The sequence below is a fragment of the Geospiza fortis genome, unplaced genomic scaffold (assembly GCF_000277835.1).
Source record: "Geospiza fortis unplaced genomic scaffold, GeoFor_1.0 scaffold23, whole genome shotgun sequence".
Classification (NCBI taxonomy): domain Eukaryota; kingdom Metazoa; phylum Chordata; class Aves; order Passeriformes; family Thraupidae; genus Geospiza; species Geospiza fortis.
Window position 1 is genome coordinate 10,911,922 of NW_005054303.1, and position 16,552 is coordinate 10,928,473.

Sequence of the window (16,552 nt, forward strand, 5' to 3'; positions counted from 1 at the left end):
CCCTTTCCTCCTCTGCACTCACACTGAACATGTGTTTATGGCACTGGAAATTATACATGCAGCGGGAGAGGAGAATAAATAACCCACCAAGTCATCTGAGGACAAAGGCAAGCACCAGCACAGCCTCACCCACCCAGCAGCCTCTATCCCCACCCCACCTGCCCCCTGAGCTTCCTGGGCAGAGATCCCTCCTTTCCCCCCACCCCAGTTTGTATTCCAGGGGGTTATGTCAGGTAAATCCTTACAGTGGGGTATAACTACAGCAGGAAGACAAGAGGAAGAGTTCCAGGATGAAATGGTATGTTTGGAACTGTTTGAGTCAGGTCCCATCTGCTGGAAGTAAATCTCACCATGGTGCTATTGACCACTGCTGTAACACCAGCACAGCAAAGGTCAGCCAGGTACCTCCTCACACGTGACAGTGCCTAGTGCTACCCTCCCATAGGCACCATGGCATTTTAATTTGGAAGAAATAAAGATATTAAAAAAGAACAATGTAAAAGCCTTAAATCAATAATGTTAATAGGCAAAAACTTAATTAAGCCTTTTTTTATTAGTACCAGGAGCAGTAAACACATTATCCTCCCCTAGGAGCACTGCAGGCAAGCTCCCCTTGCACTGAGTGACACACAAGCACAGAGCAAAGACCAACCACTGATCTTACTGGAGTATAAAAATCAAGATAGAAGATTAAGAGATCCCTCACCTCTTGCAAGCACCACAGCACTGAACAACAATCTCAGATCATGCTAAATGCTCATCTAGCTCATGCCCTAACAGTGAGTAGTAGTGGGTGTTTTAGGAAAAGAATACATAAATCAGATCAAGTAAATGAATTCACTCCCCTCACACCCTCCAGCCATCAGTATGTAGGTGTTCTCTCAATATTTACCTAACAGTGGGCTTCCTCACATCTCCTGAATATAAACTGAGGCTAAACCAATATGTTTATTTTTCTGGCTGGAAAACATGTAAGTTATGACAAAAATCCCTTACTAAGGTTTTGCATATTTTAAACAGGAGTTTTATCACCATAATCCTGTGGATGGTCAAAACCATGGGAAGCTTTGCTAATTAAAATGTTGTAAACACAAACACACCATTGAAGAAGCTGACAGCCTGACCCTGAAAAGGGAAAAGGATTTAAACATCCTATTCTGTTTCCCTAGCATTAATGCTGCAGAGTGAAAGCCTATTTTTTAATTACAAAGTTTTCCTTCAGTTCCTGTCAAAAGTTAAGTTGGATACACAAATTAGACAGGTGGAAAACAGCCAACTCCATGAAGAAGTGACCACATGGGGTTTCTCCCTCAGCAGCAGCGGATCCTTCTGTTGCTTTTGCCACAATCCAGTCTCTGCACTCTGGTTCCAGCCCCAGGAGAGGCTCCTTGCAAAGCAAACATGTGGCACATCAAACACAGGGACCTATGTTTGATCCAGCTGCTGTTTTGCCCTCTGAAACTGGATAAAGTTGTGTGTGAAGATCAGAGAAAGAGCCAGTGAGGGCTGGCAGGACTGCTGACTTCCAGGACTTCATAGAAAAGCCATGTTAAGGGCAGCTCATCTTTTGAGGTGCCAACCTGTCAATATTGTCTAAAAGAGTGAGAAGGAACAATGATGCTCTGAATCCAAAAAAAGTTTTCCCCACTCAGGAGTATGAAACAGCACTATCAGCAGTCTTGGAAATGCAAACATGTAATCATCCCTGCAACAAATCACACAGAACTCTGCACTGGAGACAAGACCTCTGTTTCTTGTCCAAGTGCTGAAGCAGGGTAGATCCATCTTCCTTGTTTTCTTGCCAGATCTAGAATATAAATTCGTTTCAGCTCTCAGTGATAACAGCATTTGAGGACTGAAGGATGATGTTTCAGTGTGGCAGCAGTGAGAACAGGATCAGTGAGGTTCACACAACAATATTGGTGAGCATGACAAAAACCCCACCACATGCTTATTTCTAGAATTACACCAGGATGCCAAAGCTCTGGTGGTACCAGTAGCTAAGACAGAAGAGCAACTTTTGGGGGGCTCAGTTTTCTTCAGCCTCTTGGACTTGGCTGTGGCAGCACAGGGAGAGTAGGACAGCTCTGCAGAGCTGGGGTGACCAGAGTGTGGCTGCTGGGAGCATCCTCATCTTCAGGAGGGGAGAGGGCTGCAAAGCCAAGGGTGCAGCCCAGAGCTGGGGCTGAGGGAGGAAAAGCTGCTTTTTATCTGTTTGCATAACTTCTGTGAGAACATGAGAGAGCAGGAAGAAGGCAGCTTGAGAACCTCTAAAACAAGTATTTTTCTGCCTCTTCAAGTCTCCCAACCAGTTATGAACACCATACAGGTTATTTGCATAGAGTTTTAATCCCAACTGCCTCACAGGTTTTCAGACGTGCACAGAGCAGCTTTTCCATATTTGTTATTACATGATTTTTCTTGGAAAAGTTTTTTTTTCCCCCCTAAGAAAAGTTGGTTTTAGACATTTGCTTGCAGATGTTGACAGCTCTGAAGCAAGGCACCACAGTATGTTGCACAAGGCTGAAAATGTCAATGGAAAAACCTTTCCACTCATTTCTATACTGAGTAACCTTACCATTCCATCTCTGTAAGCTTTTGCATTCATTTGCAAAACCTCAGGATATATTTGTTTGCCAGAGAAACCAGGCTTAGGCAACGATGGCATCTCAGCTTGCACAGAGAGGAGACTCCAGGAGAAAAGGATTTTATTTAGAAATCAGAAGAGGGATTTGAGGGAGACGAGAAACCTGAGCACTGACCTGAGCTCGTCAGAGCCCCAGACTGGCACTGTGACCAGGATGCCACCTTGTATCTGTCCCTTACTCAGCAAGACACAGTTTCAAAAAGCAAAATAAATTAGTCTGGTTGTATCCCAGACAGGTGCTTCCCTCTGGCTGTAGCAGAAGTAGAATATAAAAGTCACCCAGCCCCAGTGTTCCCTCCTCACAATGGAGCTGCCTCCCTGCCATCTCAGACCTACCTGCATTCAACTGCTCCATAACCCACTCCTGTCACACTGACCTACATAAGAACAGGCAAAAAAACCCCAACAAACCCAAACCACTTCTCACTGCATGGCTCATTAGAGCCTTAACAAACTGATTCCTCTCCCTCCTCCCCTCACAATCATAATCATTACCATTTCCTTGGGCTTAGGCAAGCAAATTTCCATTGTAAAACCTCCTGTTGGTCCTTCCCACTTACTAAACTCAAGAGAAAAACGTTGAGATGTGATTTACTAGGGAAGGAAACCATTTTAATACATTATTCATTAAAACCAGGAAAATAAAGCTAACAGAGCAACTTTGATCTTTGCCATGATTAATTCATGTGCCAGAAGCCCTCTGATTTAGAAGATCTCAAACCACACTGGCTGCAGAAGTAGCAGGAACAGAGTGACAGCATTTATAAGTCAGAGCTCCCATCACTTGTGCAAAATCCTCCAGAAAAGCAGAACTGGTGGCAGGGAGATCCTGAACCCCCCCTGCTCCTGCTGTCACAGCCACCAGGAGCTCACATGCTGTGGGTGATTCTACAGTAAGGATCACAACCCACTCCTGGGAGGCCCTGCCCACACAGGGAAGCATGAGATTCAAGTCAAACCTATTTTTAACCAAGTGCAGCTTAAAGTTGTTTTTAAAGTGGATGCTCTGGGGATATCCCCCTTTTGGGGCACAGGGCAGCTTCAGAAGTTGGCTGCCTTGTTACTGAAACAAGGGTGTCCACACAATGTCTGACAATCAACTAAATCTGCTGAAAACTCACATTTTTATGTCCAAGCAGTTTAATTTGCTAGAGACAGAGGTTTAAAATCAACCTCAAAAGAAGGAGGAGCAGGAGAACACTCTTTATGGAACACAAAGACAAAACACACAAAGTAACTGGGATGAACAGAAAGCCAGTTGAGATGGGAATATCAAGCAGCTTGTGTTCAGGGGTCCCAAAGTTTTGCAGCATCTCCACAAATAAGTAACCATGTCACTCAACAAGCAGCCATCTCTAAGATGAAATCTCAAACCTCCCTCACCAAGGGCACTGCACTTTTCTCCACGAGAAAGTAAACTAGATCCCAAAGCACAACTGGAATCTAGACAGGAGCAAAGTACCTGGGAAAGCTAATTCAACAGGACAAGTTAAACATTCCCCTTCTTCTGCCACTGGGGCTTCTGGCTGCTGTCATGAGAGGCCTCAGCTTTTCCCCTGGAGCTGCACTGGCCCTGGGCTCACTGGGCAGGATGATCAACACCTGAATCACCACCCTGCTACACCTGGATTCTCCTGGTGGACTGGTCACCCCACAGCTGAGAAGCCCAAGTGGTCCAGCAACAAACTCAGCTCTGATCCCACAGCTGACCCAGGAACTTTGGAGATTTCCATGTGGCAGCTTGCCAATGAGGCCTCTAATTTCCACAGCCTTAAAAAGCAGGTTGTTTACCATGTTGCTCTCCCACGCAGGTTCCCACACACCATGGGCTGAGTAAAACACTGCCACAGCAAAGCATCTGTCAAGAAAAATAAATGCAGCCTCTTGTGTTCCCAGCTTATTGGGAAGAGCTCTGCCAAGAAGCAGCACCTCTTCTCATCAACACATCCCCAAATTTCCTTGGCAATGCAGCAAGGAAATACTCAGTGCTCAGGCTGGGGATGGCACAATCCATCCTGAAACCTCTGCAGATGGCAGGGACCATGAGTGCTCTGCCCCTCCCAGTGCCAGGGGATTACTGGGATTTCCCAGAGGGATTTCCCAAGGCCTTCAGGAAATGAATGCAGTTGGCCCCAACAGCTTCCCAGCAGCTAACACAGCCAGACCTGCTTCTCTCCCCTTTCCTCATCTCCTCCCAAACATGGTTTTCACCCTGCAATACATATTTCACCACTTCTGAAATATGTGTCTGGGATTTCAAAAGCAGATGTCCCAAATCCAAACAAATACAGCTTTAAAAATGCTGGCTGCCACATGGAGAGGGTGCTGCTTGCCTCGACTCAGGCTCACAGAATCATAAAGGTTGGAAAAGACCTCCAAGATCATCGAGTCCAACCTTTGACCAAACATCACATTGTCAAGAAAACCACAGCACTGGGTGCCATGTCCAGCTGTTTCCTGAACACTTCCAGGGATGGTGACTCACCATGAGACTGCTTGGGCAGTCTGGTGTCAGCATTCCATGATGTGACACAATCAATTTCATTCTCCTAAAGAGGTGCCCCTTTCCAGCAGCTGTAAGAACAGCAGTAAATTCATACCTTGCCTCCCCATGGGCTCTCCCATCTCACTCCATTAACAAACAAGCAGAAGTGGGTGAGCAGGAAGAAAGTCACTTTCCCCAACAGCTTGTGAGAGACAACTAAAACCTGTACCTCACTTCATCTTTTTCCCCCGTCCTTCAATGGGGAAGGAACGCTTCAGGAGGGAATTTGTTTAGGCTCAAATGACAGGAGATGAAAGCCAGCCCTGTGGTTTGATGGTCACAACAGCCCTCGCACAGGTTTAAGCAGTTCTCCCCCCACACAGCATCCTGCCTTCCCACACAGACATTTTCCAGCCAGATCATGGGACACAGGGATTTCTCTGCCATGGCCTTGATGCTCAAGTTCTCATCAGCCCTTTTGGATGCAATTGCACCCTTCCCTTGAAGGGCTTGTTGTTCCCACTTTGCCTCCCATTCACAAGTGAAATACAGAACCAGAGTCAATGCAAGTAAAAACAGGAATAGGACTAGACTGAGGCCATCACTCAGTAAAAATTCCACACTGAACACCTAAGAACTCTGAGCTGAGCAAGCTGGACAAGAAACATTTTTCTGCCTTTATCCTTGCTGACTTGCAAGTGTCATCTGCAAGTTTGTACTGTGAACATACAGGAATGACACATCTTAGACACAAAAATTCAGCATTGTCAGACTTTTGAGAGTTTTATTTTCTAGTGATATCCTTCAAATGAAAAGGTTTCTGGCTCTAAGGCAATCTCCTACATTTTATAAACAAAGAAAGTTATTATTGGAAGCAAGTTCCTCTGCTGGAACTGCAGCAGTCTCCTTGATCCTGGCTCAGCAGCAAGGCTGTGGTTCTGAGCACACAGCTCCAGGGAGAGAGGAGAGCACTAACAGGAGAACACACTTGCCAGGAAAGGACTCTGCTTTAGTGTGGGGATCAGTGCTGGTGACAGACACACATGCTCAACAAGTCTGGCAGCTAGACGGCAGAAAAGAGCTGAGATTCTGGCATTAAAAACAGTTCCAGGCTCTAGCAAGAAGCTGGCTTTCATGGTCACAGCTATGCTACTGCTGCAGCCTTTCCCTGTCCCCTGCAGCTCCTCTACAGTCCCCTCTGTCCATACTTTCCTCCTCCCAACTCCTTTAACCTTTTGGGCTTCTTTTAAGCTGCTTCTTCCTGACTACTCCTGCCCATACCCACCTATCAGCACTCCCCAGACAAATCTCCTGCTTCCTTCTCTCTCCTTACATTCCTTATCTCTGTCCTTCTTCCAGACCCTTATGGCTCTATTTCTTCTCCAAGCATCTTTTCCCAGTGTTTCCACCATTCACTGTCCTTGTCACTAGTCTTAGCAGATGGGGCAAGGACAAGATGAGAGCAGGACACCTGTTCAGCCAGACCTCCTGCCTTCCTACCTCCTCTGCATCACTGCTGGGGCTCCCGCTCCTGCCTCACTGCAGCACCCAGGGCAGGGCTCAGCTCAGCCCTGCGGGGGAATTCTGGCCCAAAACCCAACCACAGCCCTGCTCCAACTTCCCACTCCAGACAGCTGGTGCAGAACTGACCTCACTCAAGGCAGCCCCAGGGAAACCCAAGAGCATCGTTTTCAGACAGACAGATTTACCCTCAATTATGAAACTGCCTCATTCCCTCATCTGCAACCCCCAGCAGTGCTGGCAGTGTCAGGAGCAGCAGCCACTGAGGTGGCTCAGTGCAGGTGGTATCCACAGCACCCCGAGCCATGCTGATGGCATGCAGTTTATCCCACATCACAAATGAGTAAATATTCCCCAAAGACAGCAGACAGGGACAGCAGGAGCTTTCATCCCTCCCTCTCTTGCCTCTGCCAAGCTTGAGGTCACCCTGGCCCAACAACGTCAGGATCTCTTTGCTCAAAGCTCTGTTTTGATTCAGCTTTTCATTGTGGAAAACAAACAGAATCATTGCTGCTGAAGCACTCCAGGAAACAAAAACAGCTGGCACTGAAGAGCAGGAAACTCATTATTTTCTGCTAGGCATGGTCTGGAACAACCTAAACCAGAGGTGTATAAATTGCAAGTGTGAGCATTCACCTCCTAAAGCACCACTAGAAGGTGAGCTCTGCTTCCTACAGCTCCATGCCAGCTCACCTAATGCTGAACACTCAGTTCTGCCCTTGGTTATTTGGGACATGTTGTCCCCCTGCAGTGAGGTGCAGGACTGAACTGCACAAGCCCCTCACCAAGCAGCAGGACTGATGCTGCTGGTCCTCCTCATGTCTGGGGAGCCAGAGGGACCCTTGGGTCTCCCCAGGAGCACTAACCATGCCTGAACACCTCCCAGGTAAACTGAGGTAAATAAACACTGCAGCACACCAGCATTTGTTACCTTCAGGGAACAAGGACTTCTGCATGCTGGACAGGTTTCCCCAGACACAAGGAAAACCCTTGATTGGGGTGGTACCACCTAAATCAGGAGTCTCCTCCAGCAGCCAGAATTGAGAGACCCAGATATTAAACTGGATACAGATATTAAATTGGATATTAATTTGATAGTTGGTGGAGCTGAAGGTATATGTGTATATATGTATATGTGTATATATATATAGAGAGAGAGAGAGAGAGAGAGATGGATGAAAAAAATGAACAGCATGGCTTTGTTGGTATTTTTTTCCCTGTAGTTTCTGGCACAGATTTACAGAGTGACCCCTGTTAAAGAACTGAGGCTTTTGGACAGCCATTTACCTATTCCATCAGTCAGGCACCTCACAAACTGTGGTCTAGAGAAATCCAGGCACAGCCTGAGGTGTGCTACTGTCAGGGCATCCCCTTCCTCCCAGTCCAGGGTATCATTCAGATGCCTTCAACCACACTGGGTCCAGAGAGGGATGGCCATGAAACAGCATCAGGGTGTGCCATCATCCCTGGATCCCAGCACCCACCTCCTGCAGCTTCATGTTTGTCTCCTTCCATGCCACACTCCCCATCCTGCCCCACTGCAGCACAAACACCAGCTCCAGCACAGCCCTGTCCTCCAAGGCCAAGGAGATTTCATCTCCCCTGGGAACTACCATCACCTCTTCCAGGAATCACATGAAAATAAAGCAGAGAAACCTCTGTTCCACATTACAGCCAGGAACACTGAAATCCCACTGATTGCAAGCTTGCATATTTATCTCCAGGTTTCAGAGCCCAGACAAAACACAGCCCACTGAGGAAGTGAAATTAACCCTGATATTGCTGTTTGTTGCATTTTTACAGTGTCTGGGTATCTCTGCAGTTGGCAAATCTGGGCAAGTCACAAATTACTACCAAAAATCTCTTGGCCTTAGACACACTGCAATAGCTGTGGGGCTCACATGCATCATTTTCTGAGAAATAAAAGTAGTCCTGTGGATATGTGGCAGGCTGGGGTGCTGTTCTCCTCCTGCCTCTGCATTACAGGCCCTCCATAAACACCAAGCAAATCACTTCATTTCCCAGGGTCTGGCTCTTCCTGCTACCAGGAATAAACAGCTTTGTTTGTTTACTTCCCTATTGAAATATTTTTCCCTGTGAAAATTCAGAATTTAAAGAACTTGCCTTGTTTTCTTTTTTTTTTAAGGCAGAGAGACATATGTGAGATATCAGAGTTCCAGGGTGTAAGTTCTCTAGGGTTCTCTCAGCAATATTTACATGTGAAATGCAATGAGCACATTTTGAAAGTTTCACTTTGAAATACAAAAAAAGAAACTCATGGAGGCTTCAGGACAAGGACAGAGCTGCTCTTGCTCCCCTTGGTTGGCTGATAAACCTCTGCTGAGGTTTGCAGAGTGTGACCTCCAGGAGACCAGTATCTGCTCAGGACTTCAAGATCAGCTTCTGGAAACTTTTTACTTTTTAACTTGGCATTTTATTTTTTAACCTGACTGAAATCTTTCAGCAAGGCTGGGGATCCACTGAAGTTCACCTGCCTGCCACACAGAGATGCACAGCATTTGTGGATTACATCCCTGGTCCCTGCAAGGGCTCAGTCTTCTCAGGGCACACTCAGGGTGTATTTTCTCCCCCATGGGACTCAAAACTGTCCTGACCTATCTCCATCTGAAAATGCAGAGCTGGACCAACATGGAATGGATCTGGAAATCCCTTGCCTACAGCACACAGGTGTGACAAGTGTAAAGCATTGAAAAAACTTGTAGCTACTGGAAAAAAATACAAGAGTGCAGAAATGCATGTTTCCTGCTGGTCTCTGCCACATAAGACTTTGGGCTAGACATTAAAGGCTTCCATGTCCTCAGACTGTGAACCAAGGACAGCAGAACCTGATCTTATTCTGCACTGACATGTCCAGTTTGGACCAGCAGGTTTTCTAGGTGGTGTCTACTACAAGCATTAAAACCCTGCTAGAGCCAGTAAAGCAAAAGAGAAGAGTGGCCCAAAAAAACAGGGAAGGAGAGAAGAGCATTTTTTAATTCCTGCTTCCTAGTTTCCAGTATTTATTCCCTTAACTATAAAAGATGGGCTGAAAGCAGTCATTACTGCAGTTTACAGAGGATTGGTAACACTCTTTTTCCTCCCTGTTGTGCAAGAACCTGATAACAGATCTGTCAATAGAAATTTTATGAGGCTGAGGAGCTACATTATAGTGCAGAGCAAGGATCTTGTTAGCACAACATTTATGTTCCACTTGACACTTTAAGACTGCAGATCTTTAGTGGTACCTGTCAGAGAAAACATTATTTCTTTAAAAAAAAAACTTTGTGTTAGAAAAATGTATTCTAAGAAAAATGACAGCAAAAGACCAAGAGTCTCTGTGTTTGAGGACAAGCCATTTGAATGTGCCAGCTGCAAAACAAAGAAGCATTTCCTGGTCCAGAAACAGGTTTGGGCTTCCTGAATCTGCTTCTTAGGTTACCTGTAGGTAAGCAGGTTCAGCCTCCCCCTTGGGAGGATGGCACTAAATGATCCTAAAGGTCCCTTCCAATATGACTCTATGATTCCTTGCTGCTACAAACCCTACCAGCATGAAATATTTAGTAACAGGTGCTATATCCACTCTACCGACTCACTTGGCTTTTCAATATTCTTGTCTTTCTATTTCTTGCCCAGAACTCAAATTTGTCATTGTCTTTACTGACACTGAAAGAAAAGAAACAACCATTACTTATTTTAGAACGATGAAATTAAAACTGAATTTCAAGCCAGAATTATCACTTTGAGTGACAACATGAAAAAAAAAGTCAAATTCCAAGAGTTCTCAAAGCACTAAAATAGAAACACTGTTTTCTACAGGTCTTGCTTCATTCATTAATTCAGTCAAACACTTCATTTGTATTAATTTAATTAGCTTTGCTCAGAATTAAATAGGGCAAACAGAAAGAGAGGTGGCAAACTGAGGGCACAGGCAAAGCTGTGAGGGGACTGGGCTGGCTCTGGGACTCCAGTGCTGCAAGGGGAGAGGTTCAATCCATCCAGGCACACACCTGGGGCCCCTCAGTGTCCAGCCTGACCTTGCTGCAGCCAAACAGCCTGGCCCAAGCACCACCACCAGCTCTGGGGAATCTCTTCTAACATCTCACAGGGGTCCAGAGGCACAAACCACAGTAGAGGTTCACCCACACTCACTGCAAGGCTCTGATTTCAAATCAATCATACACTGCTGAAGAAGAGCTAATTCAGGGTTTGCTCTTTCACAGATGAAACCAGTATTCAGTGGGAAAAAACAAGCACTGGAGAGCAGGTCTGAATTCATGCCACCAGCTGAGCAACACCCTCTGGGGTACCTCAAGAGCCCAATGTGTGTAAGAGAGCAAAAAAGCAGATTTTCTCCCTCTATAGAGGACCTGCAAGAGTTGAGATCTTGTGGATTATCTCAGAGTTCCTGGCACACACATGGATCACAGGGAGGGAGGGAAACAGGACTCTCTGGGTTCTGTTAAACCACAGCTCCTGCAGTCCCCAGGGCTGGGCAGAGCTTGGTGTGGTCCCACACACTGCACCCTGCTCCTGTTCCAGCTCCTCAGCTGACAACATGCCTCACATCCACAGCAAAAACACACCTCAGGGAAGGCACATCCACTATTTTTAAGAGAGCAGAATCAAGGAGACACAGAGACAGAGGTAAGGAATGCTAAAGTCACCCTTGTGGGGGGGAAAATGGTATTTATATCCAGAGCAAAAGGAATAAGAAAGTTTTCAAAAGGAATTGTATGACTTGAAAAAAATCTGATGACTGGAAAAAAAAATCCTAAATGGGTGAAATAAAGAAAACCCAGAAAAGAGTAAATAAATTCGTTTGAGAAGAGGCAGGAAATCAATCCCTAAGCAATGCCTGAAGTATGGCAGGCAGAAGTGAATCCTCACCTTCTCTATAAAACAGCCTGGACTGAAACAGCTCCTGGGTCAGTGAGGAGGTGGCTGGGGAAGAGGGGGCTTCCCTCCACCCCAGCTGGGTGCCAGGGCCACCAGGGATGTGTCACCTTGGGGAGTTCAGGAGTTGGACTTTGCTGACCCTTGTGGGTCCCCTCCAACTCAGAGTATTCTGTGACTTCTGTGAGCGGTAATCTCCTCCCAAGGTAAGGAGATTTTCATTTTAATTTTGCACTGGTTGCTTTACACAGGAAATGTCAGCTGAATGAGGGTAGTTAATATAATCAAATACAGCTTAGCACAGCAAGTATATCCAAGCAGAGAAAATAAAGAGAGGCAGGTATAATTTCTCTAGGCCTCCCTCACTTCCTATAGCTCTGTTCCTTTCTTTTGCTGAAAAACTACATATATTTTTAACACATCTAACAGGCAGATCTCCCTGCCTCAAAACAGCAGTGTAGCAGTGATGGACAGAAGAGCCATATGGGAACCTGCAAAGAACTGACCCCTTTGCAGCTGCATGTTTGCTATACTACATCCTGACAGTCCTCAAATGCCTCTGTCAGACTCTCAGGAGTCACACCCTGCTCCCCCATCCCTGCTCTAGGTGAGCAGAACCAAATTAAGGCTTTGGTCAGAAGAACTTTTGATCAAACCAAAAAACCACCACTCCTAAAGGTTAAGTCCAAGCACCACCAGGACTGCCTGTTTTGAGTAAGCAAAACTAACAAAACAGGACAAACAAAATAAGGTAGTCTCACATGGGCCTAAAACCCCAGTCTCAATTGTTTTTTGGGGGTTTTTTGGGGTTTTGCTAATTTTTCTTCTTCTCCCCCCTACTTCCTCCCTTTCTTTGCCCACTTTTTGGACTTTTACTTCACTGGAGGTAGACAGTGGTGCCTGAGACCCTGTGATTTTGGCTATTTCCATAACCAAAACAACTAGCTCAGCATAAGAAGTCATAGAGAGCAGGGAGGATGTGGCAGTGGCTGCCCTCCAGATCAGGGGAATGAGGGGGGAGCTGCTTTTTGAGCTTTCAAGTTGTGAATTATTCTCAGACTTTTTTTCCAAAAAACCCTTAAAATTTCAAATACCATTCAGAGCCTCCACACTTCCAGCAAAAGAGACAAAAGCAGATTTAAATATGCTATTATGAACAAGACCTCTCTGTGTATCAGAGGGAAACCTCTTCATGAATACCTCCTTTACCCAATGATTGGGAAAAGTCAGTATCTGCAATCAGATACTGCCCTGGATTAAGACTTTTCTTGGAAACTCTAAATGTGACCATACATGGGAACAACCAGAAAAGAAAAAACCCAAGAGCCACCTTTGATGTTCCTGTTCTGTAAGTCTACACATCCTCAAGAACAACAGAGGAAAGAGAAGTAAATTATTTCCAACATTTCCCATTCCCTTTGGAAAGCAGTAGCTGTACAAACATCTGAGTTCTGCATTTCCCATCCCTGAGACCTTGTTAGCAACATGCTCAGCCACCAGCACAGGTCTGAAACACACTCTGCATTTATGCTCATGCCCACCATGCTTTAAATGGCCAAGCATGGCACTCCTGCATGTGGATACAAGCTGGGATGTAAGTCAGTAAAAGCCCTCCAGTTTATTTCCTTTCCATCCCTGGCTCTGTCATAGGACATTAAAGCCAATTTCTAACATCCTTTTCATCCCTGCAAGAAATTCCTCCAGGCCTCCCCAGCACACCTTGGCACTCTTTTGCTCTCTGGTTACAAATACAGAGATTTCCTGGGTTGCTGCAGCACAGCTCACACCCACACTCATAACTGGTATCACAATAAATAAACAACAGGGACATCAAAACCACCACACTATAAAATACAGTTACCAAAAAAAAGACTGCCCAGATACTTTTTTAGGGCAGCTGTCACACTAAAATCTTGCAAGCTTCCTGTGCAAAGTGAACCCAGAAACAGAAATGGTCATGAAGTAGATGTGAACAATTACAGAACAAAACCCATCCAGATGTTTTCAAAATGTTCCATTTTAAACATGCTCTGCTTTCTCCTCAGCTTGCCCTTGGAGAGGCCGCCAGGTGAAAAGCACCAGTGACAAAAACAACCTGTCTGAAGGACAACTTCAGGGAAATAAACCAGAGAGAGCACAACCAGTGAGCTCCCCAGGCCTGAGATCAGAGCTGAGGGGACACAGAGCTCCAGCTGCCACCAACAGCCCCTTCCAGATTTCCCCCATCACTCAAAAAACCTCAGGCACACCACAGCATGGAGCCCCTGAAAAATCCAAATGTCTGCACTGCTCTGGAACTGATGGCAGGGACACAGAGCAGCCCAGCTCTGAATGGAAACAAGCCAGAGCAACTCTCTTACCTTCTGTGAAGTTTCCTGTGAGAGTTATGACAACAAACACTTTGCCTTCTGGCTCCAAATCCACCTGAAAAAAAAAGGAAAGGAAATGTTAGAAGATTGGTTTCTTTGAAGCAGAAATTTGACAATATTTGAAGGTGTATATATTCTCAGGCACACCTTAATTGACAAAAAAAAAAAAATAAAATCAAGCATCTGGTGCCCAAATTGTTCAGCATTCAGGGCTCTATAAAAAATAAGAAAATTGAGTCTTATGTTTTTCCTGGAAGTGCTGAACAAACTCAGCCTTGCTAGAGAAAAAATAATTTAAAAAATAATAAAATACAGTTAATAGTGTTCCAAGTTGTGAGATACATGAAGCAGGACTAACACTGAATTCTCTGAAAAGATTCATGTGCAACTGTTTCAAGAATTACATGGATATCTCTTTATTATATTTTACCTCAGTGAAATTGTTTCAGTCTCTCAAAATACCATCATTGCTGAGGCAAATGCTGATTTCTTACATAAATCACCTTTTGGCCTTAAACCATAGGAAATAGAAAATTGTTAGTGCTGTTACCTAAGGACTTCTTGTCGTTTAATCTAAATTAGATAGAGATAGAAATACAGAACATAATTTTAGGGATCAGAGATTCAATCCCAGCATCAGTCAGCCTGTCCTTGAAAGAAAGCATTTCTTTTTTGGTGAGTAGATTTTTCATTTTGAGATACATTTTTAATAAAGGTCTTGCTTTTGGCGTTGTTTTTTTTTTTTTTTTCTATTTACCAGCTAAGGATTCCTGATGTTTGAGTCAGGCTGTCAAACAAAAATCTCAGTTAAAAAACAAACACAAAAAAACAAGTAACAAGGCACACCCTGAATTTCCCACAAATTCCAAGGTTGAAATTGGCAAAGAGGAGCTTCACACCCCATGGGTATGGATCACCTGTGCAGAACAGGAATTTTGAAAATGGAGCTTTCTGGGGGAATTAATGGATTGCTGATCCAAACCCTCCCTGCTCCTCCTGAACAACCACAGGATGATGAGCTCAGGCTGCCTCCTGTACCCTGTGAGCCCTTTGATTCCTCTGCAGGGTAAACACCCAGCACATCACTGAAACAAACCCCCAGCATCAGCCTGAGCTCCCCAAGCCAGGGCTACGGACCACCCCTGACGCAGGCATTTGCTCCTGGATTCCAAAAAACGCTGCTGCCACAAACCTAACAGGCAATAATGTTAAGGTAATGAAAAAAACAGAAAGGTGAACCCTAAAGAGAAGCCAAACAGCCAAGCTACAAATGGAAGCAAAGCACCTGCACAGCTCCAGGTGGGAGGAGGTGTCTGAGCTGGGCTGACTCTGCAGAGTTAAGGAACAAAATGCTGACACAGCCCAGAAAAAACTGGGATAAGTGAAGGGGAAGCACAGCCAGCCATACATTTCCCGAGCCCACAATTTGTTGCAGAAGTAGACAAATTGTTATTTACACTGGTGAGAATTTGTTAGGATGAGCAGAAGAAATATTTTTAGGAGAAAGAATGAGCAAACATCTCATTCACATGACTCCAGCTATGGTTGTAAGGTGCCACACACACACTTTTATCAGTGGGACACAAAACAGGGAAGCTACAACTGCTTGGGAAAATCCTACCAAAATGCTGATTTTATGGACACTACATTCTTCACTAAAGAAAAAAAAATTAAAATCAGTCTCACAGGGAAATTTTAAAGCAAATATTTAGTCTTGACTCAATATTAATTTTTGTGCTTGTTTGCGCTGCATATTACACTGGTTTTAGGAAGCTGTGTTTGAACAGCCCTCTGTCTCCATTAATATTGAAGACATTTCCCAAATAGATTCCAACTCCAGCAATATCATGCATCATTTTTGCCTATATTTTAGTTCCCTGGAGAGATGTGCAGCTTTGTAAAGAGATGGTCCCTTCCAAAATATATAATAATAAATATATAATCATGCAAATTGATTTGTGGGATACCAAGAATTCAGGTTTTAGGGAAAAAAATCCTTACTTACATAGGTTTCCAAAATAATTTTTCAGTGCTAATCATTTTCCTGTCAGTCTCCATACAGGGTATGTCAGATTCCTGCTTCCACACGGACAAACAGGATCCTTCCTCCCTTCTTCTGACACACAGTATCTCTGGTGGGATGTAGAATAAATCCTGCACTCCTTGTTTAGTCTTAAAAGCAAAGGATTGTCAGGACTCAAGCATCTGGGATGAGGCCAGGGAATCCAACAAAAGCATCACCCACCTTTGACACAGGGCACAGACAAAAACTGGCCCAAAGTCCTGACACACCTCGTTCTCCATCTCTGCAAAGAGGATTCCTCTGCCCCTAGCACAGCACAGCCCTCTGCCTACAGCAGTCTCACAAAACAGAAAGAAACTAATTCAGAAAGCAATAGCAGGAGATTTATGAGGGTTATAAAACAATCTCTCTCCCCTCCACACTCCAAGATTAAAGACCAGTCAAATCCCCTACACCTACCAAGCAGCAGTGCTCATGTTGTACCACAGTCCAAGAGCACTCAGCCAAGAGGACTTGAGCTACACTCAATGTCTTCTCACTGAACATCTAAGGGGGATCTAATTAAAAATTACAGCTGAAAGGTTCCAAATGAAGCTGAAGCCCCAGCTTGCCTG

The 16,552-nt window shown here is 44.9% G+C and overlaps 1 protein-coding gene across 1 annotated transcript in view; it reads right to left on the reverse strand.

Moving 5' to 3' along the window:
- The window catches only part of PRKCH (protein kinase C eta), a gene marked incomplete at its 5' end in the record, with an annotated part of 113,989 nt that overhangs the window by 73,570 nt on the left and 23,867 nt on the right, over positions 1 to 16,552 (reverse strand). The window contains one exon of the mRNA XM_005417948.3: positions 13,907 to 13,970. Within this exon, the coding sequence (XP_005418005.2) occupies positions 13,907 to 13,970 (64 nt within the window). The remainder of the gene's footprint in view (positions 1 to 13,906; positions 13,971 to 16,552) is intronic.